Source organism: Vigna unguiculata, chromosome 3, assembly GCF_004118075.2.
Source record: "Vigna unguiculata cultivar IT97K-499-35 chromosome 3, ASM411807v1, whole genome shotgun sequence".
In the NCBI taxonomy this organism is placed as follows: Eukaryota; Viridiplantae; Streptophyta; class Magnoliopsida; order Fabales; family Fabaceae; genus Vigna; species Vigna unguiculata.
In genome coordinates, this window is record NC_040281.1 from 62,241,852 (window position 1) to 62,269,057 (window position 27,206).

Consider the following 27,206-nt stretch of genomic DNA (forward strand, 5'->3'; position numbering starts at 1 on the left):
TCAAACACAAATGATGTGTTTACACATTATATTAATTGTGTTCGCTTTTTCTGCAGTTTTGTTAAAAAAGTTTGTCTTTACTCCTCACATATGTATGCATAAGTCCCCATATCTGCGTCAAATATTTTTTACCGGTTTGTGTAGTTGAAAAAGCACAAAATTTAGCGAATGCAATGTTAATTGGTGCACTGGACTTCGTGATTGACTTCGTCATTGAGTTACATCATGGCCATTGCTCGAATAAGGCGATTTAAGAAGAGTTTTTATTCAACGTGGAAGCAGTATTGAACAAGTCCGACTGTACTCCCCACATAGGGGCGAGTAACTCCCCTTTTTTGTAACAGGTTTTTACTTGGGGTCCTCTGAGGCTACACTCCCACTAAATTAATTGAATTGGAATTGGGTTATGCAAACGAATATGTTTCTTAACGAATGAAATACGAATAACGTATTTACCAAATTTTAAATAAGTTTATTGGTTTGTCTTGCAGCTTTGTTCAAAAAACTTCGGTGCAACTCTCCACAAACAGCGTCCTTACTACCCACATTTGCGTGAGCTGTTTATAAAATTGTGTGCACATATTAAATCCACATACTTCACTTAATTCAAATTTAATTGGTCCATTAGACTTTGTGATTGAGTTACTTGATGGTCAATGCTCGAAAAAGGCGACTTAAGAATAGTGTTAGTTCAATGTTGAAGCAGTATTGCAAAAGTTCATGTGTACTCCCCACATAGTTGCGAGTTACTCCCCGCTTTTCTATCACGTTTATAGTTGGGGTTCTGTGAGGGTACACTCCCACTAAATTAATTGAATTAGAATTAGGTTATGCATACGAATATTTTTCTTAAGTCATGAAATAAGAATAACGTATTTACCACATTTTAATTAGGTTTATTGGTTTGTCCTGTAATTTTGTTCAAAAAACTTTGCTTCAACTCCCCACATACAGCGTCCTTACTCCCCACATCAGCGTCAGTTGTTTATACAGTTGTGTGCACATATTAAATCCACATATTTCTGTTAATTCAATTTTAATTGGTCCATTAGACCTCGTGATTGAGTTACATGATGGTCAATGATCGAAAAAGGCAACTTAAGAATAGTGTTTATTCAATGTTGAAGCAGTATTGCAAAAGTTCATGTGTACTCCCCACATAGTTGCGAGTTACTCCCCGCTTTTCTATCAGGTTTATACCTGGGGTTTTGTGAGGCTATTACTCCCACTTAATTATTTGAATTGGAATTGGGTTATGCATACGAATATTTTTCTTAAGTAATGAAATAAGAATAACGTATTTACCACATTTTAATTAGGTTTATTGGTTTGTCCTGCAGTTTTGTTCAAAAAACTTTGCTTCAACTCCCCACAACAGCGTCCTTACTACCCACATCGACGTCAGCTGTTTATACAGTTGTGTGCACATATACGCTCGGGATGACGAATTCCTTGTCGTCGACGACTTCTTCTACGACCTGCCTCTGGTAACCCACCCAAACGGCGTCAATGACTGCAATTATCCACCACTAATCTGCAATGCTTAACTCCGATCACTCTCTCATTCTCGTTCTCGCTTTATTCCTCTTGCTCTCTATCTTTCTCGCTTTCACTGATAACTATCCTCCACCCCCTCCCCAGCGAAATGGTTGCCGGAATCTCACTTTCACTGAACCACAAACTCCGGCGGGCTCACTTTCCCCCTTTTCTCTCTTCACTTTCTCACTTCGCAACCCCCGGCCTCACTTTTCCCCTTTTCTCTCTTCACTTTCTCTCTCTAACTGACATTTAATTTCATTTTGGTTTCTCTTTCCGCTACACGTGTGAACTAACCATTTCGTAATTAAAATTTAGAAAAAACCGCTGCCACGTCACCTTTGTCAAATACTTGTCAAAAACTTCTTTTGAAATATCATTATCCTTTTTAATAACTGTGTTTAAATAGTTAATGTTTTTGAACTATACATGTCACGTATTAGCTCCTGGTTTTTTTAATTATTTATTTATTTTTTTTAATTTTTTTTAATTTTTTTTTTAATTTTTATTTAATTTTTATTTAATTTTTTTTTATTTCAAAAAAATTGTTCACGTGTTAAGTCACAACTGTGTCACTTGTCAATGCTAGTGTCACCTGTCAATTTGTGGTAATATTAGTTTTTTGTTCAATTTAGTCTCTATATTCGTTATTTTTGTTCAAATTAGTCCTAATTTTTGTTAAAATAAATCAATTTTGCCCCTTGACAGTAAATTTAATATCTTTTATACAATTATATTAATATTTTTTCCAAAATTGTTATTTGAATTTTTATTTTTTAAATTCAATTATAAATTATTAAATTTAATTATAAATTCAATAAAATTCTTATATTTAATTGCTAAATAAAATATAATTATTTAAAATATTATAAGAATATAATTATTAATTTTTTTCTAATATTTATATTTTAAAATACTTTTAAAATTAATATATAAAAATATTTTAAATATTCAAAATATTTTAGAAAAGTAAACTAATGTTTGTAAAATTAATATTTAAATATAAAATATTTTAGATTTTAATATCTAAAATGTAATAAAAATATTAAATATTTTAAATTTAAATCTGAATTTTACAAATCTTAATATATAATTTTATAATTTTAATAATTATATTTTAATAATATTTAAATAATTATATTCTATTTAACAATTGAATTTAAGAATTATATTCAATTTATAATTAAATATTATAATTTATAATTGAATTTAAAAAATAATTAATAATAATGTCAATTTTAAAAATTAAATAGTTTTATTTTAACAAAATTTGTGACTAAATTAAATAAAAATAATGAATATAAGGACTGAATTGAACAAAAATAATGAAAAATTGAACAAAAAGAAATAATACAACCACAAATTGATACGTGGCACTAGCATTGACATGTGGCACAATTGTGACTTGACACGTGGACAATTTTTTTGAAATTAAAAAAAATTAAAAAAAAATCAAAAGCTGACACATGACATGTACTGTTCAAAAATGTTAATTATTTAAACACCGTCAGTGAAAAGGACCAAATTGACCATAATTTAACAAAAATGAGGACCTAATTAAACACAAGACGAAAATTGAAACCAAATATATATGTAAAATATATATATATATATATATATATATATATATATATATATATATATATATATATATATATATATATATATACACACACACGTGTGAATTAATGTATGTATTACGTATATTGCAAAAAAAATATTAAAAAAAAGAAAAATCATATTAAAAATTCAAAAATTATTTTAGTCTAATTTATAACTAATTAAAACACAAAACTGAATAAATAATTATATAATGCAAACAATTGTGTATAAACAACTTTACTTTTAATTAGTTTTTATAAATTAAGGACAGTATATAACAAAATATATATATATATATATATATATATATATATATAAAGTTTGAAAAAATTTAGACCATAAGTAATAACTACTTGTATTTCATACTTCAACAAGATATGTAAGAGTTGAATATTGATAGTTTATTTCCATTCAATGTTTAAAAATAAATTTTACACACAATAACATGTTTAATTATATAAAAATATTAAATACATATTTTACTTATAAAACAATTTAATAATTCCATGAAGTAACCATCATTCAAACCAAAATAATATTTATAAGCTTAACAAAATTTGAAGTATTTGGTACAGAACCATCTATTGATTTATATAAATAAAAATTCATCTACTTTCTCACACCAATTTTTACTAATAGATATGTATTTAGTGTGATAAATTAAATTTCAAAATGAGGTAAAATTTGAGGTAATAAGGTATATATGATCAACTTATGGTATGGGGATTACTTCCATCAGAAATTTTTAAATATGCTACTCCAATCTAGGAAATTTATAATTCATCTTTTAATTCTATATTTTGAAAAATCATCTGTTTTAGTAATATTATTAAAAATTATATGTATATAATTAAAATTACAATTGTTTTTACATGAGAATTTACTTTTAAGTTTGTATTTAATAAAAGATTACTCAATCACATACATGTGTTCGTTCGTTTTCTAAAAGTATTTATTTTGACAACATTTAAATATAAGGCATTTAAATAAACTATAGCATTTTTTTCAGATTATGAAAATTAAGAAGATAGATTTTAATTTGGAAAGAATGAAAACACTTGATAATGAATCTGCCCAGAGATCCAATTAACAGAACTACCATGTCGTTTCATCATCAGCACAATGTTCAGATGAATTTTAGAAACAAAAATCCTCATCAGCAACAACAATCCGGGTAGACATCGCATCAGTGTGTGTGTGCTCATTTTGTTCTGTTAGATTTGATCATATGAGTATTATAGGGAAGTTTTAAACAGATATTTTCGCTGTCAACATTGAGTATGATGTTAACATTCAAGATAAAGAACCAGCAACTGTTAAAATTGTACTTCTGAACATGAGTTACTCATATCTGTAAAGGCCTCCCCAAGGTCTCAAGTTAGCTTTACCTCAACAAGGAGGGTCAAGTATAAGACTAGTGTGGAGCTGAAAGGATGTAGCAGAGGTGATGAAATGATTTTATAGACAGGCTGAGAAATACATGTTCCCTAAACAATATTGTGATAAGGTTTTTGTTTTGTCCTATGTTTTGCTGCAGTAATGAATCTACATAATTAAGTGAAGCTTGTTAAAAGTGAGGAGGCTGCTGAAGGTTATGGAGACTGTCTTCACATGGGAAATTAATCAAACAATAAGGGTTAATTTTAAGTTGATATAGTTAATGATGGGTTGATTTTGAGGATGGTCTATACTATTATAAGTACGATTCTTTTATTGTTGATAAAAAATAATTTTTGGTGTAGTTTAGCAACAATTGCTAGTTGATTAGTGTTTGAGCTCTAATTAAAACACGATTATTTAAAAAAACAGTAGTGCACCAGCATAATTTCAGTTAAATCATAGCTTTCCAAGACCCAAAACGCTAACACACAATGGAACAAAGCAAAAGATATGCACCTGAACCATGAAAACCCAAAGCTAGCGGGGTTCATATTATGCAAACAGATTAAGCAATAAGCTCGAGGTCAATTAGTTTGACATAGTCTGGATGCAGGAAATACCTCAGAGATAGAGAAGATGCAAGAACCAACTTAGTAACCAAAGCCTCAAAAATAAACAAGAATTTAGCTTTAAATGAGCATCGGAGTGTTACAAAATTTAAAAATTGCATCAGTTGCAAAACCAGCCATGCTCTTAAGCATCTGAGTATAAAATAGAGCACATCCACAATTGTATCACTTAAGTCGCAGTTAAGCATGATCTCTGACACACAGGCTTCCGAAGATAAGAAGATCCATCAACAAATGTTTGGTAACAAGACAAACTACAATTGAATGTAGAATACAACATTAGGGATCCATCAGAAGCATGGAAACTAAAAGCGGACTTTAATTTAAGCCACGATCTATAAAAAAGGTGTGTGTTTCTGTGTAGGTTTGGGGTACCTGGCGTGTCAATCCAACCGAACATATGCCTGATTGGCGGGTTGGGTAATACAGCTGATCTTACAACAAGCTCAAGCTCAGTTGGTTTAGTGTAATCTAGATGCCCAAAAGCCCTCTGAGATAGACAATATGCAAGAAATAACTCTGCAATGAAAGCCTCAAAACTACACAAGAATTACATTGCAAATGAGAGCATCTGAGTATGACAGCATTCGAACAATAGCAAAAGCCACCCAATTGTTTAAACATCTCAGTTTAATATAGAACACATTCACAAAGTTAAATGTTGATACATTAAGCCAAACATGCAGGTCTCTTCAATCAAGAGAGCACAGGGATAAAAGAAAAAAAAAACACAACTTCGCATCTATCAGAGCTTATTCTACATTAAGGACATCATAAACAAGCACCATATCTACAGAAACTTCGTGATTGTATCAATGGACGTGGTTGTCCCCTTGGTCACCAAACCCTTAGTTGCTGCACACATTCTTAAGTCTCATTCAGCGTCTTCGATTATGCCTCTTCTTTCTCTGGCTGCTTTTATCATCAGAATCAGAGTCTGAAGCAGAATCAGAATCAGAATCAGATGATTCTGATGATGTACTGTACCTCCTGCGTCTTCCTCTCTTCTGCTTCTTCCTCCTCTGTCTTCGTTCTTCCTCTGAATCAGAGCATGAACTGTAACCCGAACTACTTCCAGAAGAATAATCTGATCCCGTAACAGACGACGACCCACTATCAGTCTCAAAAACAGAATCCTCGCTATCACTTCCAGAATCAGAGTCAAACCTATGTTTCCTTTTGGTTTGTTTGGAACTTGCTTTTGCATTTTCCTCCTTAGCATCATCAACAACACTATCATCCAAATCATAAGTCTCTGCCACATTCACCCTCAATTTAGGGTTTTTCAGTTGCTGCGTCCGAGAAGGTCTTGAAATGTAAACCCTTTCATTCTTGCATTCATACGTCCAGTGGCCACTTTGGAAACACTTTTGGCACTGCGCCGCCCCACCTGAAGCAGACATTGCAGGCTTAAGGTCTTTCCTTTCACCCAATTTAACAGCTTTCTCAGTACTCATCAAATACATCTGCCTCTTAGCTTCTCTTTTCTCCTGCCATCTGCTAGGCCCTTCTTCCTTCTGCCCATAAGCATTCACATTTCGGGCCGCCGCGGCCGCCGCCCTTTCAGCCTGAGCACGGCTGAGGCCCTTAGCAGCACTCAGAGCCGCAGCCTTGATTCTTTCAGCTGCAGCCTGAGATTTTTCTTCCTTCTTACTTGACATGTTCTATATCATATATGTCCTCAAATTTAACTTTAACAACAGAGATATAAACTCTGCAGCAACTATATTCCCCGAAAACTAATTCCAATTTTTGAAAACCCAACGTCAGTTATTACAGCAAGAAAAAACAGCAAGTTGCAATCTTACGAAAATCCAAAGAATAGGGTTATTGTTCTACAGTGATAAGAAAAAGTAAATCGAACAAATCGAAACCCTACACAATATCCCTTCGAGTCATTTTTCAATCAACATTTGGAATGAACGATTGAAAGAGTTGAAACAAAAATAAAAATAAAAATCTCACTCACCTCATCACTTTCCTTATGCCCTGGGTCCGATTTGGTTGTTCAGAGAAAGAAAGAACACATACTACAGTATGAGAGAGAAAGAGTGATAGTTCGTTAAATTGCTACGTTTAATCTAATTACTGAAAAAAACGTGTTAATTGACTTTGTTTTTTATTTCTATAGGTATTTAAAATACAGTAGTTATAAAAATATATGGAAAATATAATAGTTACTAACCTTTGTCAGTAACGTATAATAGCATAACGTTATTGAAAATATATTTATTATGTTGAAATAAGAGTATTTATTATAAATTTATGCAAAATAAGAATTACTTTTATTTGGTTATAATTATATAAAAAAGTTTGAAATATTTTATTTGATAAAATAGTTTTCAAAAAAAGATGAAAATATAAAACATTATGTGGACAATAGAAAATACGCGCAATTAAAAAAATGAAAAAAATAATTAAAAATCTTCATATATTTTATAATAAAAAGTTATAGTGTTTTCTATCACTGCGCTTATAATTTCTCTATTTTTTTCTCTCTTTTATTAAAAACTTCTATTATGTTCCTTGATTTCACGAATTGACACTAAACAACTTAGAAGAAATCACATCTATAATAATATAAAAGTTAAGGAATTTAATTGAAATTCCAAATTAATTGAATGGGTTGTGCAAATGTAGGCACATAGGCAGTAATTAAGTTACAAATATTTGATTGACTTTAAACATCGTCGATCAATAAAGAAAATGTGCCGGTCTCTTGGTAAAGGGAAAAAAACTTAAGAAATTATGAACGAAAAGATCTCTTAAAAAAATAAAAAGAAACTTAAGAAATTGTCAAAGAAAATATGACGTTTGAAAAGGTGTTGAAAACTATTTCCGCGTGATAATTTCTAAAATAGTGTAAATGAATACAATTTTATAGCATTTATTACATGTTATAAAAATTCAAAACAGAAAAGATTGGGGTTTGGAAATACAGTCAGCGATATTTGGATATTAAATATAAATACTTGGTAAAAATAAGAAAATGCAAATAGCTCGTGACGGTTAAAGAAATATAGGGCAGTCTTTTGAAAACTAAATTATGATGATATTTAAAAAGCAAAACATGTATGTATTCATTGTCTGCAACAAAACTGGCTTAGTAAGATTTGCATCTCACTTCATGTTAGAAATGAACTTTAAATCTAACTCAACTCTACAAAATCAGTTTGAATGTGCTTAAGTTTATTACAATAATGACACTTTATATTCTTATATTTTGAATTGAACTTGCTTATGTTCTTCTCTAGTATTCTTTGATTCATTTTTTACTTTTTTTCTATTTTCTATGATAAGCACCTCAGACTAAGATGAAAAATCATATATTTTCCTTATCATCTATTCATTAAGAACACCAATATTTGCCATCCAGAAAAAAATATGTCATCAGAGGTTGAATTTATAATTAAAATATAAAATATCTTTTAAGTATCAGGAAGAATATTCAATAGCCATAGTTCCAAAATTTTATCATCGAAATTGATATTCGTTCGTCACAACTAATCTACAAGTCCTTGAAACTCATTAAATGATTTATACCTCAAATTCATCAAGCAATTCAACAAAAGTAATTTATTATTGCTTGAGTTAGAAACATACAAGAACTCAATAGTCTCTCACTTCTAGCATATGCATATTAACAATGCGGTTATTAACATTGTCTAGAATAAAATCATACACCTATTGGTGCTCAAAATCTCATTCTTAATTAGATATACAATTCAACATATAATAAAAGTGAAAAGATCCCATTGTTTCGCAAATAATTTCTAACATTTGAAACAATCATATTTGTATTTGTCTTCATTGATCAAGCAAGTAAATATATCTCCAAACCAAAAAGTTATTATACCACTTTGATATAGAAACAACAACACAACAACTAAAAATACCAAAATGTGAAACAAAATAATTTTTCAAACTTGCGAGAATCTATAAGTAACAACAACATGAAAAATGACAACAATAATAAAAAAATATCATGACTTTTTATTTTAATTAAAATCTCATACAAAATTCTAAAAATTAAGGTAAAGTGTACATCAATAAAAGAAATTACAAATTAATAAAGGAAGAAATCATAGAAGAAGAAAAAAGTTCTTTGAATTGATAAATCTAGCTTAACACCGAGTTACTTTTTTAAAATATGGTTTTATTGGAGTTACTTTTATATCCTTCCAACAGATCATGTACACTTTTCTATCTTTGGCTATATCTCCCCCAATCAAAGGATCAACACTTTTATGAATAGCTTCATACACAAATGCAGGACTAGAAAAAACTTCGGGAAGGAGTGCTTGGTGAAAAGATATGGCGAGTTACTTTTGTCAGCCACAGAAAGAAGTTACTATCTCACTTATTAAGCATGTTTGGACTTTTGTTCCATTGAACTGAACTGAGGTTTGATACCCTTGTAATCACCTGATTCATTCCAATACAGTGTTTACTGCGAAATAAAGAAAATGTAGGTTTGAGATAACATTGGTTGGAGATATCTTGAACAGAAAAACAAATAAGCTATACGTCTTTCGTTTATCTTTTCCAAGATGGGTTCCGAAAGTATTTTTATTGGCATATCATGAAGAAAATAACACCAAATCTACCAGTTCACATTTCTAGAAAAGCAAATCATGAATTGAGTTTCATAGCTTTGGTTCCACTACTGATATACTTAGTCTCGAACTCAGTCCACACAGATCTATTGTATGTAATCAGAACCAATCCAAATAAAAAAGGACGTTAGTATTAAAGGATAAATGCTGGGCTATTGCAAAATTGCAGTTTCAGTACAAAATGCGTTGTAATACGAAATAGGAAAGGAAAATACAAGATCGATGCAAGGGTTCGCGGCAGCAACACGCATCAATAATTAACCAATGTAAAATCCAGTTGCGATGTAGAAAAACTGCATAAGAGTTCTTTGCAATACTCAACAGTTTGATAGATTTACAACGGCTGACAATTCCCTACATTAGTGAAAAATGGGCCTTAGATACTCACAGCACGTATTCCCACCACCGAAATAAAGGAGGAAAAAAGACACATGGAAGAGCTGTGTAGGACAAGATATTGGTGCCCTCAATCATGAAGTTCAAACACTGAGAAGGGATACGATATAACATGATTACCCCTCATTTGCACTTTGGATACTCTGACAAACTTCGAAAATAAATGAGCTGGAAGAGGTAAATTTTGGGGACGGGGAAAATTAAGAAAATTATTTCAGGAATGTCATACAAAAACAACTAATAAGCTCAAGGGCCCAAAATAGCAAACTGAAGAATTGGAGCATATCCACCCACGTTGCTGTATTAATATCTCCCCGCCTCTCAGTGGCACTGTACAGTATTCCCACGTCCTCGATGCAACGCATAAGCAGAATTTACCCCCTTGTAGGTAAATTTCCTTCGTCTCAAAGCTCTATGTATGTAGTCAGAACCACTTACCCACCAGCAAATCTAGACGTCAAATGAAACAAATAATTTGCCTTCTTGGATGAGTGAAAGCTTACGATCCATTTACAGCCATCTCTGGTGAGGACTTTGGGGCAACCAATGGATGGTCCTCTCCACCCAATTGTATGTTATCTGATTTTGCATGCAAGCAATCGGAAAAGTTTCTAGAGCCTTCACCCTCTTTCTCTATGTGATTGTCTTCTCCTGCAGTGTTGCTATTATCGGAACTGCTTCTAGAAATACTTTGTACATCTCCCTCATTATTTTCACAAGAGCCCGTCCTCCCCTCAACTATTCGACCACTTGTCTGAAAGCTGATTGATGTTTTCTTACTAGGTAGCGTAGCTTGGCTCAATGTTGAACACAAGAAGACACTATCTTTAGACTTAGAATTCTTTGATAACTTCTGTCTCTTCACAAGTTCAGGTTCCTTATCTTTTGAAGGCAACTTCCTCTTTAGCCTGAGAGACTCCAGTACCCCATCATCTTCCTCAGAAGTTTCAGGTTGCTTCCTTGGTGGTGGTTTGTAATCTTCATCGTCCTCATCATCCTCATAGTCAACCAGTGACCTTGGACTGAAAATCAAGATGAACAAATAATTTTATATAGCATATGGACTAGAGAAAGTTAAACATAATACTAAGAAACAGAAGTCTACCTTAACTGTGAATAGCTTGAAGCAACTCCATTGGATAGATTAGGTTGCTGGTGCCCTTTCTGATTCCGCGGAACAGATGCAGAAGCAATATCCTCCTCATCACTATCAAATACTCGAAAAGTAAGACCCCATGCTAGTTATATAAACAACTGAAAATCTCCTAGAATGATCAGGAAAGAAGATAATGTACCTGTCCTCATTAAAGTATCGTTCTTCTTCTTTCTCCAAAGCACGCTCATCATTTCGTCTACGAAGGTCCACAACAGTAGCAGCATCTTTTGTCCCACCATTATCCAAACACTGCAAGCAAGCACATGAACTCAAGCCTGTGTTTCAACCGCAAGTCATACCCAAAGAAAAAGGTTTACCTGCTCATATTTTACTTTCAGTGAGTGAATGGACGCCAAATACTCAAATTTCACCAGCTGGTCCCAAAAAGAATCAACTATGTATTTCAGCAATGCTTTCAGATTCTCCTGTACAATGCAACGTATCAGTTCAAGATTTCTTGAGGCATTTAAGATCCACAACACTTACTAAAGATTCACACCTTCCTAATAAACTCAAAAAGCTCCAGAACAGCAGAATGAAGCAGATTGTAGCGATTGCCGTTAGCAACAAAGGCATCAATGATTGGTTTCAGAACGTTATTCCTAATAACATATTTTATCAAATGCTCATCCTGCAGTTTAACACTCTAAATTGTTAGATGAAATGCAAGTAAATAGGCCAATGAATTGTTTTTCTAAAAGGAAAAACATTAACCTTGGTAATAAGGAACCATTCAATATAATTCACAAATTACATGATTTTTACAATTATGATGAAGTATATTTAAATGAGAAAAAACATTAAACTCTTTCCAGGCTTTCCCTGCAGCAAAAATCAGTTGCATGATATACAGCTGCCATTGCAGATGTCATGATGACAATACTAAAGACAGAACCCCCTAAATTGTCAAACCAGGCCATCAATGCAGCTGACAAAACTGAGATATCTACCACAAAATAAAATTCTTCTCTTTTTGCACCAATGGGTATTATCTCCACAATTCATAATGAACCAGTAAAAGTTGTACTTTACTTTACTGTATTTGTGCCCAGATTTATTTCTCAATCACCTTTTATTTGGACAGATTTGAGACTTTAGCTCTATCATAAGAATGTAATAATAGGCCTCTGTCGACATTACATACCCCCCTGAACAGTGATATAATAAGATTAATTCTTTTTGAAGTCAAGGCAATTTGAACTTACATGGCGGGAGAGAATAGTTCGTACAAACCGGACAGCACCAACAACTAAGTATCTTTCTGCCCTTCGTGTCAATAGCAATATTTTTTCAAACACATTATTAAGAAGAAAGTTACACCTAAAAACAGCAAAGAGAACCGTAAACATAATTTTCATGCTTAATAGTACAAAATCAACTGAACACTGCAGAGCAGCAAGAGAATACTTTATTCTGTATGGATGATGTAGGACACAAAAGCATAGTAATTCACATATGTTTGATAGAATCTCTGGCTTAGTTCTACTCTGACAATGAGCGCTTCGCCCAGGACCTATCGATTTGTCACTTTCACCAGCAGTATTTTCGGAAGGACAAGATGATGTTATAACCTCAATCAATTGCCCCAAATGCCTCTCAAAGAATATGTCAATAATAGTGTCCCTCTGTCAGATAAAACTAAAATAGTCAATAAAACAAGTTCTAGTATTACCCATCATGCCAACATAGAAATAGACTTCATCTTACGTGAAACTTTAATTGACAAGTTTTTCCAACAATTCAGCAGATATAATATAAAATACAATTCAACATTCAAAATTTATCCCTGCACAAACAAAACTTAGTATGTTGACATCAAAATGCAATGCAAGAAAAAAATGATAGAACACCAGCTGATAAATTGAAAAATAGAATTTTTTTAAATCACCAAAAAGTGCAGCAGACTTTGGCTGTCACATGGTCAAAAAGATTGTTAGATGAGTTCACTACCCAAATTACCATCATAAACTATCAACATGACAGTTACTATTCATCATATTCTAATAAGCCCTAAAAACAGTCAGTATTACATGTTCTAGTATATAACTGTTTCTGTTCCTACTTTCTGCCCAAAAATAACGTAGGCTTCCTGATGAAAATCAATCTTGTCCGTAAGGCTGAAAGTATGAAACTGCTTCTTCCTAAGTATGCTTATCCACCTCCATAGCAATAACCTCTCCCTATACATTTATTGTGACCGAATAATTTATTCAAGACAAGAAACATCTAGAAGAAAATACAGGTAAGATCTGCCTTCAAGGAATTAGAGAAAAAAGTCAGGAGGTACGTAAAATATTAAGTTCTGCAAATTAAGACCCCAACCAAACATAGCTAAGGCTTATGCAACCTAATAAGCCTCACATAAAACATGACTGCTAAATCACGTGACCCCGTAAATTGATGAACATGGTGGTTTTAACCGAGGTTTAACATGGGTGCAAGCGATAACATCTGCTAGCTAACAACCTCAGCAATCTCAGAATACATATAAATCCCAATGTTACAAAAAGCCTCTACACCAAGCCAACTCCAAACCATGAAAAATTCACCACAATTCTGCTGCACATATAAAGCAACCTCCCAAGCTCACTGCAAAAGGCAGCCAAGAGAAACACCATTCTCATCTCGAAAGAGGCATTTGTACCTGCATCAGCAACCAATCCAGCACAACAGATATCTCCCCTGACTTGGAAGATAACCTCCCATCTTTATTTAGGGCTTACTTATCTCCCAAATTACTCATCTTAATCGTTTCTCTTCACATTGATGCAACAGATTTTCCACTAATTATTAGTGTATTAGTTTTACACACAAAATGCACCCACCCCCATCCATTTTTTGTCCACAAAAATGCCAAAGTTGAAATATTTCTGTTCTGTTAAGTGAATTCCCGTATGTACCCAATCGAGAATTGTGATATGTTCCCGTTTACTGCACCCTTCCTATGAGAGAACTTGAGAAAGTTGTACATGCCAATTCTCACCCTACTCTGCTGATTTTTAGTTGCCTCACTGCAGTGCTAACGCTGCTACATGAACTCAGATGGTTGCTTAAAGAATTGAGGTTTGGGATGTTTCATTGATCTTAATCAGCTTGCCTACCATATTGCCTCATTCAATGTCCTATGATGACCAAACATATTTCAACAAATTGTAAATTTATTAGGTAGAAGATCTAAATAGAAAATATTACAACTAGCTTTGAAAAATCAAATGAACAATTGACTGATGTATTCACCAACTCATTAAGAGATCCTCAAATTGCTTGTACGCACATAAAAAGCTTGGTAAATATGGCTTCTATCCTCTAGCTTGAGAGGGAGTGAGAATTATGAAAATAGGGTAAATGTGTTTACATCCTGTGTTTCATCAATAAATATAAAGTGTACTCAAGTGCGTAATTGACATGGATCCACTCAAATTTTCTCTCCCTTTTTTCTCAAGCACCAATGACTACTCCATAAAAAGTTTGCTTAGTTATCTCTCTCAAATATCAATTCTTAACATATTTAATAAAATCTGCGCCTGTCTTTCTCCTTTTAACTGTCAACGTGACTGTTACTATTCAAAGTATGCTAATTATATAACAGCTCCAAATGACACTTGTTATTTTACATTTTAACAAATAACTTACTTTTTTCTCTTTTCTTTTTTACGCAACTCAAAAGAGAAGCTCATTAGGTCAATAATCATGTTCTGATCACACGATCATGGTTTCATCAACAAGAAAAAAAAAAGACATGGTCCCCATAAAAATATTCAGCCTGACTTTTAATTTTAACTGACTGCATTGTCCAAATATTTAGTATACTATCAGTTAGAACACAGAATTTAAATCTAGAAAAGAAAAGTCACACAAATACAGTGACTCCAAATGAAAAGCTACCACCACAGTAAGTTCTAAATTGCACCCTCCACCCTCGATACATTTTATTAATTTTCACTAAAGTATAACAAAAACAAAGAAATTCACCAAAATAAAATTCCATCATAAAAAGTATATAAATGCAAAAGAAACTAATATCAAGGCATGGAAATGCAAATTTCAAGTCAAAGAATTGAGTTGACAAATTTTTAATCTAAAACGAGTCACTTAAAAATTAGCTACTACAAAAGAAAAACAAACATAAATATATCAGTCAAGAAAGATAACGATCATACAACAAGAAGTTACAAGCAAGGTAAGAACTGATAGGCTCCAGAAAATAGCAGAAATCATGAACCTGTGATCCAGACAATGTGCATGAGTCCAGTAAATTGCGAAGAATTTCAAGAAACTGGCAGTGCATGTTCTCTTCAAAATCTGTTAGCATTCCTTTAACCTGTGTAAAAGATAGCATGTATAATAAATATGAGCCGGGCTACCCTTTCCAATAAACCATAACTACATATATAGCAAATCAACTAGTAAATATTAAAACTATGTGGGTAGTATCCATAAATCGCATATTTCGTATGGGTGTGTATAACTCCATTGTATATAGAAGTTTGTTATCATTTTCTGTAATTGATTTAGTTAGTCAGATGCCTGTTACAACCATTGTGGTCAGTTGTTACAACGATCATGGTCAGTTACAACTGTTTTACCGTTGAGTCTGCTTCACAACCGCTGTGATGTCAACAGAAAAGCAGTAGTCTTATTGTGCAATACAGTCAATAATAAATCCAACTCATTTCTCGTCAATATTATGCCTCCCAATAATTAGATTTTAATTAGTTCCAGAGTGAGGACATGGTGTGGCTGCTTTATCTAAAGGTGGTAGATGCAACACAAATAGTTTATATAATAAAAATATGTAAATGTTCAAAGATAAAAAAAGACAACTCAAAATTCAATACATGTTATTAATTTTTATTTTGCAATAAGAAAAGGTCATAAAGACACACACATAATATAAACCATAACTAATTAAAGATATAACAACTTTCAGAATCATTTTGATAACAAAAATGCATTAAATTTCAGAATACTTTTTCAATATTCCCAGAAATGTAACCAAAAAACCCAGAAGCATCAGTTTCATTAGTTTGTGCACGGGAGACCATGGGAACTGCAGTTTTCCACACTAAATTTACTACCAGGGAACTATATAAAGGCCAAAATATTATCACCCCCAGATTGGTTTGAAAAAAACTCAAAGAAACATCACTGCAATGAATCACCCAACAGGAATCCAGCTTATGGATTTCCAGCCACTTAATTATATTTGGAATTGGAACTTCAGATTGGAGCTTCCAATCTCACAGGAAAACAGACCAATCTGCAACCCGTAGATGGGGGCACAGTTAAAGAATTCGAACAAAGTTCAATAGAATAATAAGGAGCCAAGGATTAGATCAATGGAAAGAAGGCCTCTTCCTATCCTTATCAATGTAGCTGCCAGTCAGAGAAACAATTTCCGCATGTCAGAAATGAAACAATATTCAAATTTCAAAATAATTGTTTACTGATTCTAGGAAGAACTTATTTTTCAAATCCAGAGTTGCTTCCAAACACAGGATTAAGCACCCAATTCCACTGAACTGAATTATCCTACTGGGATGATTTTAATATTTTGTCAGATGTCCTTTTACCTTAAAGCAATACTCATTTCAAGGATACTTGGGGCTTCTTTAATAGCTGCCAATAAAAACAGTTTTTAGGTTTTGACATAAAAGCATGTTTTTATCAACTATTTTAAAAAGGAGAAAACACAGTACATTACAATCATATTCAGAGTTTCACCTCAGTAAAATGGGATACATTTAATAAACATTAAATTATCAAAGTAAAACTCCAAATTTGAGCACCTACAGTAAAATAGAAACTGTACGTAAGTTTTGTGATTTGAAAATTCAAAATCAGAAAACTGTCTAAATTTAAAAGAAAAAAGAAAAAAAAAAGGCTTCTGCAACTTCTTCTAAAACTGTCGCAAACAGATTTCTTTTAATTTCTTTTTTTAAATAAATTGTAAAACTATTTTGCAAAACAGTATAGAAAAACCATAAACAGAAACAGTGAAGCAAAATCAAACTTCACTTCAGATGTTTCGAAGTCTGAGTTCTTCATATTCCTTTCTATCTAAACCTATCCCCCATTTTCCATTTTTACTCAGACTTTTTGCAGTAACTGTTCAAAGTTAATGCTATCAGAACAGTCCTCTGGTTAATCATTAATTTCTTTCCTTTGGTTTTGAATCTTTAATCTTAATATCATGGCTTGTATTCACTCTATGATGTCAGACATCAGTTTTACCATCACTGAATACACATTTATCCTACAACAGTTGGTAGCACTAATACAAGGAAACAAGAAAAACACTCCACTAAATAACACAACAGACTTCTGGTTTCAGAATGCAGTTTAGCAACAGAGAACACTATACATAGGTTCACCTATAAATTTTGTTATCAATTATAAATCTTTGTATATGAATGTCATATAGAAATTATATGTGAACTCAGTTGCATACAAAACATACCAAAAGTCCTAGAAGGGCAAATCCTTCCTGTCGAACAAAATAGGATCGCAAGAGATTAGGATCTTGATTCAAGAAAAGAATGAGGATATCTGTTCTGCAACCATCACAGTGATTTCATATTAGAAATTAATCATAAGGACTGTACCAAATATAATAATTGAATTTCACACAATCAAATTGACAAGGGAGCAATACCCAGTTAGCACAAGCTTCTTGTCTTGACTTTGTAAGACATCGGTGACAACATCAAAGATGCCTTCGTTCATTAGATCCCTGCATACATTCAGAATTTAAAACTAATAACCAACGGGATTAAATAACTCCTCAGATATGGAATAAATAAATGGCATTACAGTGTATCAAAAGTTTCCTTGACAAGTGTGTGCAAATTGTTCTTCAGGTGTTCCGCTTGGGCTTAATCAAAAAACCCTAATTGAGCCCACCATGACATACTTTATAGCAGACTAAGGAAAAATGTTTTCCACTAAAAGCTACTGAATAACTCCAAAACAAATCAAAGGAAAGCAAGAAGCATCTGTTCATTTAATGTGCTCAACCAGATTCATTCTTAAGAGACCAGCAGAAAAAACAGCTATCTCATGAGACCATGTAACATACCTAAAAAGCCGAAGCTGCTGAACCATCTGCAAGCTCTTGCTCAAACTACAAAATTCATGCAAGAAATATACCTGTCCACCCCAATAAGAGGAAAATACTATTTAGAATATGAATCTATGAAAAATTATAAGCACCAAACAAGGCAGTATTTGCTCACTAAAGAAATATAGCCATACAAGGCAGGAAGAACTAATAGTATACAACCTCAACATATATGATAACAGCTACATAGACATGATTCATTTTAAAGAAAGTAAAACATTGACCCTATTCTGATAGTGAGGTAATCTACCAAATTACTCTGTTATGGTGCATATGGGTTTACATGACTTTTTTGGAATAAAATAAATGTGAAGAATAAACAAAGCACTTCACTATTTTCGTTTCAAGTGTGCTGAATGCCATCATTTGATCAATGTAATCAAAATTTCCAAGGCAGATAAGGCTTTGTTGTTGTTGTTACTGCTGTTGTACTTACACATCACATATGACACAAGAACCTACAAGTATTTGCACTCATACATGCTTGACAAACAGCCTACAGCCTAATGCAGTTACAAACATACTTGCACTTATTTTTTACGGCTGTGACTAGCAAGCAACAATGATAAACCACATGACTGCAAAAAGCCTTGCACCATGAGAAACCCTCTACTTTGCTTAGGGGAGGTTTGCACTTGTTAAATCCGATTTACACACAGATACTTGCACTTAAGTCTGACCACTATGACTACAGCAAGCAGAAGGCCTTGGCCCCAAGAAAATCCAGTTGGCTAAGAGACAATTTGCATGGTCCAATCCAGTTTATGTATGGATTGATGACATCAGTGTCAATTCATTAGCACGCCCGATTTAGTATCTAAACTGAACCAGTGATTGGCCTTTCCAACTGGTGGCCAAACCAATCCAGCTGGCGGCCAAGCTTGGTCAGCTTTAGTAACATTGGTTAAAACTACCTTGCTCTAAACTCTATCAATATATCTCCTCGTTCCATCAAAGCAGATGTAAAAATAGCAGATGATGTGAATGCACCACTGCAACTACAAACACTTCAGATTACATGGGTTCACTTTATACCAACACATTCTTCGATGGTTTGAACATCACAGATTGATATTTAGTTTGTGATCAAGCTGAAGACCGTAGAATAGGAGAACCTTTACTGGAGTAGACAGTGTCAGCAACAATGGACATGCATTGTTCAAGGAAATCTGAAAGTGGAGCACAAGGTGTTCCACACCAGTAGTACTTACATTGATTAACAATAGAAAACATGACTCAGGACATTATACATTCCAAAGTTTTTAACCCTAAGCTGATTACGGGGAATAAATGAAACAGAACAGAGAGACCATTTACAGGGATTATATTTCTTTAACAAGTGAAAATGTAAAATTTAACCAGATGCAACCACATGACCAAAAATGTGTAATAAGATACATCATCAAGCAAGAACAAATTCAAATATGATATAACATCATGATGGAATTGTACAATAGCACTGACATATATAAGTTTATTTATTAGATGAGTGATCATTATAGGGATTGTGATCTATCTCCAGAGTACAAAATGTAACTACTAACTAGAAGGGGAATGTTATGAAAAAAATTCCCCCTTAATCACTCATATTGGTGACAGATCAAGCCCACAAAGGAGGAACAGCTTTCTTCCAAGTATAGCCAAGGAAAAACAGATAAAACAAATCTTCAACAAGGCTTACCAAATTCTTTTTTGATTCTTGAGTCGTGGTGGGTGATTTTAGCCTAGCAAACAACTCCTGGATAAATGTACTGTCATCCTTTAATGAAGAGACAACCTAAAAAATAACAGCAGACAACCATAAAGACAACATTCACTAAACAAAATGATGTTTCCATTCTTTGTTAATGAAATCTTACGTAGGCATTGTTTGAATGTATTATGGAGTTAAGATTTGCACCAATACCCTCATCCAATAATCTAGCCAGAACAACATCCTGAAAGTGAGAAGGGAAGGTAAAAATCATATTGAAGAGGAAAGAAATCAGCCATGAAAGCATAATAAAGACCCAAACCTTCAAAAAACCAACTCTATATGTCTGATGAATCTTTGACAACACAACTGGATCTTTTATAGGTATAGCCTACAAGATAAAACAGGCAACATATTAATAGGAAGAAAAATCCTATGACATTTACAGAGTAAAGATCCACCTAACTTACAGCTCTCCAAAAAATAAAAAAGGAATAGCGTACGTATCATACCTCCTTAAAAACAACATGCTCTTTCAAGAATTTACGATGATGTTGAACATGGGGAAGCTCTGGATCATCTGCATATTGCTAAAACAAGTGGTTCAGAAAAGGTGGAGGGAAAGAATGAAGAAATGAAATTGTCTAAATCACTTAAATCAAATTTAAACCTTTATTTGCCCTGAATACAGCCAACAAAGTATTATAAAATATTAAAGCAAAACCACAGGAGAATAGACATGAAAAAGACTAAACACTTACACTCGAGGGCACCAATAATGTCCACTATAAAGTCATCACTAAAAATTCTCTCAAAAATCGCTGGACTATTTAGCAAAACTGCAATGCAGAAACATATCACTAGAATGAATGAAACATGATTCACAAAATCAGGATCCAAGTGAAAATGGTGTAAAATTGAAAACTGACCAATCCCTTTGACTATTTTGAAAATCATGTGAAGGCCATCAATATTTTCCAAGTCTTCGCACATTCTGAATACTTCCATTAGTTTCCGAAAAAACTCTTGCTGCAATATAAACCCCAATGAAAAGGAATGTACAGATATATAACATACTAGAAGAAGAGCAGGGAGTGCAGCTCAGTGTGACAGAGTGATAGCACCATTAATTATCACATGCATTCTATTTATATGAACAATTATGATACCCAAATTACAGAAAATTTGATTATATAGAGGAACTGGGATAAGGACTGTCCTAGGTCTGTGATATGCACCATTACAGTAAACTCTCTAACCAAAACATCAATAAAAACAACTATAAAGATCAAGACTTGAACGAGAGGAGAGATCACCAAATTATGCAAAATGAAGGTCACCAGTGTACCGAATGAAGACAAAACATGCACAATCACAAGAGTTTTATGTTAGCTTACATCACTTAATATTAGTTCTGTAAGCCGCAACTGATCTGCAAAGCCAGTGTCAACGACAGTCTGCAAACCAAAAGAAAAAATCAACCAAAAGACATTGAGTTTAATGTTATGCATGCATATATGATTACTACTCTAGAAAGATATAAACAAAAATGTTAGAAATCCCACATTCACTAGAAATATGTTCATAGTGTATAAACGTGTGCAAACCTCTTTTACAAGCTAGTTTTATGATATTAAGTTAGGTTTAAAGTCTCACTTTTTAAGCAGAAAATCGTAAGATTAACATAATGTCCAAACCTTTAAAATCAAAGGAAGTGTTGAAAGCTCAACAGCAGGCAACTCCCTTGGTTCACTATTGACACTGTGAAATGGCTCATCTGAGATATCCAGCAAAAAAATCAGACTTAGTCAATAAACCCATAAACAAGTACATAAATAGCACAATTCTGCAGTATACATTACATTCCTCTGTTGCAGAAGCTAAAATTAGCTCATAGAAAATAATATTCATTGGTGATTTCTTGAACATTCAAATATTGATACAAAACATAAGCACATCCAACATAGAGCTGGTAATGAGATTAAATTCGCATTACTTACTATTTAATGTATTAAAATGCATATTCCTCTGCACATTGCAAATATGGTCCCTAAACAAAACACGTATGTTAATTAAGCTCAATATACAGCAGCAGAAAAACGCAACTTAATAGACAATCATAAGTTAAGTTTTAACCATATGTAAGAGCAACCACTAGTCTCTTGAAAGCTAAGTGCCAGTTCTGTAGCATATTCTGGATCTCTCCATGAGATGATTGTATCTGAAGAGCAAAAAGCATATCCATCAAACTGATAAAACAACAACCCCTTATATTTCAAGCATAAATGAATGACAACTTCCCTTTACTGAGAAAGAGAGGGAGGAAGCATAAAAGCTACTAACTACCTTCTTGTTTCCTATAAATATCATCAGAACTGATGCGATGCAACAGTATGGTCTCATTATCGTCTTCATCATAAACAAATAAGCCCAGCTCTTCTGATCGCTGCATTAAGATTTATACTTAATTATGTTCGATGCAAGGAATCTCGAATTTTGTCCAATGAGAAAGAAAAAGAAAATATTAAAACCAGGTATAAATGACAATGTATATCTTTAAAAGAGTATTAAATTTTGAAAGATATTATATTTTTATTTTGGAGGATTGTAAGTACAATGTATATATTTATGTGCTTGTTTATGCTAAATATCAAAACTGTAACGCTCTAATTAGTAGTAGAATTATACTAATATAGGGTGTTACAACTTCAACTTTAATGCATCCATATCCACATTGCAAACCCACTACTAAATAAAAAATAATAATCGAAGCAATTAAATACATTTCAAATTTCTTATAATTTAGAAGTCATCAATCTAAACACTACCTGAGGGAAAACAAAGCAGCTAAAAGTGATGGGCAGGTCATTCACTAATGAAAGCTTCAAGCAAATCAAAAGCCTTTTTTCCACTAAGTGTAACAAACTACTCGAATTAAATGATGCCATTAACCAAGCTGTCATGTCACAAATTAAAGCATAAAAAAAAAGATTTACAAACCTCTAGATAATCAACAGAGACATGACCAGTACCCTGGTCATCCCATTTCCCTTCATCATTCAGACGATATACCTTAACACGCTGAAATCCAATTAGGAGAGAGATTAAGTAAAAAGAAATGAACATGTGTGCTTCTTCACAACCACACATTATAGCAATACAGAAGAAAACGCTGATAAGAGCATATTGCATGTCAGAATTCCAAAATACATAAATTGTATTACAATATAAGTAAAGACAACACAAAAAACTATATGCATAAATCTTTAGCAGACAGCTACGGTCCCATGAAAATATCTATTATTCATGTTATTGAATATGTGAAATCTAAATTAATTATAACGTATTAATTCAAAAACAATCTAAATACTCTGCTATAAAGAATGTGAAGCAACTAGGAAATAAAAAAAAGGCCAAAAAGGAAAATGTTTTGTATGAGCCAAATGAAACAAGAATGCCCAAACTTCAGAAATTGGTACGAGAAAAATCAGAAGAACATCAAACAAGAAAAGAAATATATAATAATCGCAAAGTATAACAAAAATATTTTTTCTTCCAAGTTGATAGTAGTTAATAAACATGAAGCACTGAAAATTAATATTACCATTATTATGAATTCTCAGGCCAAAACTATACAATTTCTGTCTTCAGTTCTGAAGACCAAGTGGATAATGTTTAGGCTTCCTAACTTATCAACAAACATCGTTTGCAATAATTTATCTCAAAAGAGTACTAAAGTATCTTTTCAAGTTAATCTGTAAAGATTAAAGGAGACAGATTCTGTTAATTTCGAAAGCTAGTCTTAACTGTTTGAGTAAATTGGCACAAGAGAAGAATATAATTGAAATGTAACAAAAGTTTGAACATGCCTCACACGAGAACACGAAAACCATATGATCTACTTTCCACAGATGCAATAAGCATGTTTCACAATAAAACCAGCATTAAAGCACTAAAATGATAAATATACTACTATTGAGTACCAATCTTTTAATACAGAATATGTTTTTGGGTTCACAACATGTAAATTCTCATGGCTTAATTAATAGTTTATTACATCGAGCTTCCTATTCTACAAAATGCGGGACTCATAAAGGATACTAGACATCGTGTTCTTGATTTTGTTGATCGTTTCCCAAGTGATTAATATGACTCAAATGTAATCAGATTTAGATCATTCGAATACTAATACCAGATAGTTCTTTCCTCACTGTAATGAGGGTGTTTTGCGATAAAACCAACGTTAAAGCACTAAAAAGACAAGTATAGTACTTCTGAGTGTTGATCTTCGAATAAAAAATCAGTTCTACTAGCTTACAATATGTGAATTTTGATTATTAATGAAAGTGATTGATAAATTCTCATAAAAAGTTAAACTAAGTAACTGACCAGTCTTCTACACATAAGCAGAACAAGTAGGTGAAAGAAAACAAGCCAAAAGACAAACAACTACACAAACATCCAATTAAAATTCCAGAGAAACTATAACAAATGGATATATTATTATATTTTTAGATTTAAGTAGGATACCAATAATCACTAGGGAACCAATCATCAGTATTAAGAACACAACACCGAGTATCCTATTATGAGTCTCGGATTGACTAGGATAGGAAGCTCAATGTAGCAAACTAGAAATTTAACCATGAGACTCCACCTAGTGAACTAGTCTTTCCAGTCGGCTTCTCCTAATGTGCCTAAGGCATAACAATTCACGTTCAAACATTGATACAGTGGACTGAGTACAATTTCAACTCTGAATAGCAGGTGGTAGCAAACACATCACCACTGGCTGATTACAGGGTATTGACAATAAAAAGGTTGAGAAAAGTAAAAAAGGGAAATCAGTGTAACTCGCTGAAAAAAAAAATACTGTGTACATTTAATGACCACCAAGCTAACAGCAGCAAATCATAACAAGACTATAAATTGGACCACAAATCCATAACTAGCTCACTGCACAGTGACATTACAACAACTGCACAAATTCTAACCCACCGTATACAAATTCAAACGGAGAATACTATCCAACCAAATTGCAGCCAAAATCCTGGGATATACCAAAAATTCATTTCAGGCTCAAATAGGTCTGCGCATATCTAAGGATTTCAAATCAAAAATTCCAACACTGTTGGATCCTTGTCAAATAACTACAGCTCAAAAGAGCACGAGCCCAACCGCGATAACCTCCAATAACCTCCAAGACAAGGTCTGAAGGAAAAAACTATATTCTTAACCTTCATTTCAATTTCTAACATCCTAAAAGTCCAGGGTATAATTTCCAAGAAATTATAACCAGATATTAATATAACAAGAAGTGTATATCTAGCCTACTTGCTTGGATACTTTAATTGGCACCTAACAAACCCAATTCTCTAATAGCATAAAGCACCGAACCATGGTTCAATTGGTAACCAGTCCGAGACGATTCAAAGTCAATATCTTATGAGATGAACTTGCTACCATACACACGCAACGGAGGAAGCACATCAGGACCCGAGTGATACCATATGAAAACCAATCCAAATGAATTTACGAAAGCTAACACTTGAGTACATCAAAAGGCTCCAAATAAATTAAATCGAAGTCCAAACAACATCAAAAAAGCGAAAAAACTGCAGAGACTAGATTCTAGGGAAAAGCATAAGGTATCAAATTACAATAGAGAAGCTTGCCTGCATCGAATTAGTGTTAGCCTGTGATTTCTCCGGCGCTCCCATCGCAGCTCCTCGGAATTGAAGCAAGAACGGGCACACTCAATCTTGGGGGCTTCGAATTAGGGTTTTTGAGGAGAAGGAGAATGAGAAGGAAAACAATTACAGCAAAAGAAGTAAGTTTCGCGGGATCAACAGGAAACCCTAACCGCCATCAACATAGCAGTGCGTGAACTTTCTCCTCTCCCTCTTATCTCTCTCTTTCTCTCTCTCTTCTCTCTCCCCTTAAATATTTTCCTCTGTGCAAGACTGTCCCCGACCTTCGATTAAGCAAAAAGAGAAGTAGAAAACTCTTAACGCATTGAATTAATGGCATGGAATCGCATTAATGCCCTTGGAGGTTTCGGAAAAATTACAACTGGACCATTGACTTCAGTGCGATCCGTGCGATTGCGCGCTTCTTTCTTTCTTTCGCAATTTAATCACATGGCATGGGTATTACGGACTGTTTGGAATTTTGGAAAATCTATACAAAAACGATTAATCGAGCGATTGTGGGTTTACACGGTCACGCCGCTATGCCTCCTGTGTTTTCAACTTTCACGTCACTGCTGCTCTTTTTCTTTTAGAAACTAAAAATAGGATTGAGTTCAAAAGAAAATTAAAATAAATATTAAATCATTTAAAATATATTTTATTTGTTTTTTCTTCTTTTATTAATAATAATATATTATGTTTTTTCATTCAAATTGACTAGTAACCGACATATTTTAATTTGTGACTGTGTTCGTATTTTTTAACTTTTATACAAATTTAAATTAAGATAATAATAAATATGTAATTAATTTTTAAAATAATTATTAAATATAAAATTTATAAAATAAAATATGTAATTAAAAAAATTATATAATTATTTAAAAAAATATATTTTTTGAATAACAGTTAAAAATAAATTATTTATAAAATAATTAAAAATAAAATGAAAATTATAAAATATACATACAAAATATAATATTTCTTTATATATATATATATATATATATATATATATATATATATATATTAATTATAAACACGTATAATTTATATTTTATTGACTTTTTATTTAATAAAAATACTAACATCTTGGCCAAAAAATAAATAAAGATTATGGTTTACTTAAATGAAAGCTAAATTATTTCTCAAACTTTTTTTACTAACATAAGTGAGTTTTAGGATGAACATCCTAACTAAGTGATATCTGATTTGACCAATTAGTTTTACATGTTGTAACAGATTACTAAAAATATATTTGAGTGTAATTAATTGATATTGATTTGAAAAAATGACATTAGTCATTCAATTGCGGAAACCAGTGACTCTGAAAGTGAATTCTTCCTTCAATTCCATATCTATTATATCTCAATCCTTTTTCACTTGAAAGA

General features: G+C 32.7%; 2 protein-coding genes across 3 annotated transcripts; both read right to left on the reverse strand.

Moving 5' to 3' along the window:
• Positions 1–5,733: 5,733 nt before the first annotated feature.
• Positions 5,734–7,240, reverse strand: LOC114177894 (zinc finger CCHC domain-containing protein 10). Its single transcript, XM_028063484.1, has 2 exons — positions 7,117–7,240; positions 5,734–6,886 (listed from the first exon to the last, which is right to left on the reverse strand). The coding sequence occupies exon 2, from the start codon at positions 6,806–6,808 to the stop codon at positions 6,026–6,028; it is 783 nt and encodes a 260-aa protein (XP_027919285.1). The 5' UTR covers positions 6,809–6,886; positions 7,117–7,240; the 3' UTR covers positions 5,734–6,025.
• A 2,742-nt stretch (positions 7,241–9,982) lies between these two features.
• LOC114174955 (serine/threonine-protein phosphatase 4 regulatory subunit 3-like) lies at positions 9,983–26,210 on the reverse strand. 2 transcript variants are annotated; one of them, XM_028059690.1, is made up of 24 exons: positions 25,804–26,161; positions 23,129–23,209; positions 22,475–22,574; positions 22,265–22,349; positions 22,129–22,178; positions 21,826–21,905; positions 21,526–21,585; positions 21,058–21,157; positions 20,890–20,967; positions 20,641–20,708; positions 20,451–20,519; positions 20,295–20,372; positions 20,117–20,212; positions 18,394–18,464; positions 17,971–18,048; positions 17,776–17,869; positions 15,538–15,636; positions 12,723–12,940; positions 12,521–12,635; positions 11,815–11,946; positions 11,633–11,740; positions 11,455–11,564; positions 11,265–11,366; positions 9,983–11,181 (listed from the first exon to the last, which is right to left on the reverse strand). In XM_028059690.1, exons 1-24 carry the CDS (start codon positions 25,846–25,848, stop codon positions 10,659–10,661), a joined length of 2,640 nt encoding a protein of 879 aa, XP_027915491.1. In that variant the 5' UTR covers positions 25,849–26,161; the 3' UTR covers positions 9,983–10,658. The 2 variants fall into 2 exon arrangements, 1 of the variants encoding a protein (XP_027915491.1); XR_003602788.1 differs by lacking the exons at positions 9,983–11,181; positions 11,265–11,366; positions 11,455–11,564; ... (1 more) ...; positions 11,815–11,946; positions 12,521–12,635 and having other exon boundaries at positions 12,745–12,940; positions 17,776–17,864; positions 25,804–26,210.
• Between the last annotated feature and the right edge of the window lie 996 nt (positions 26,211–27,206).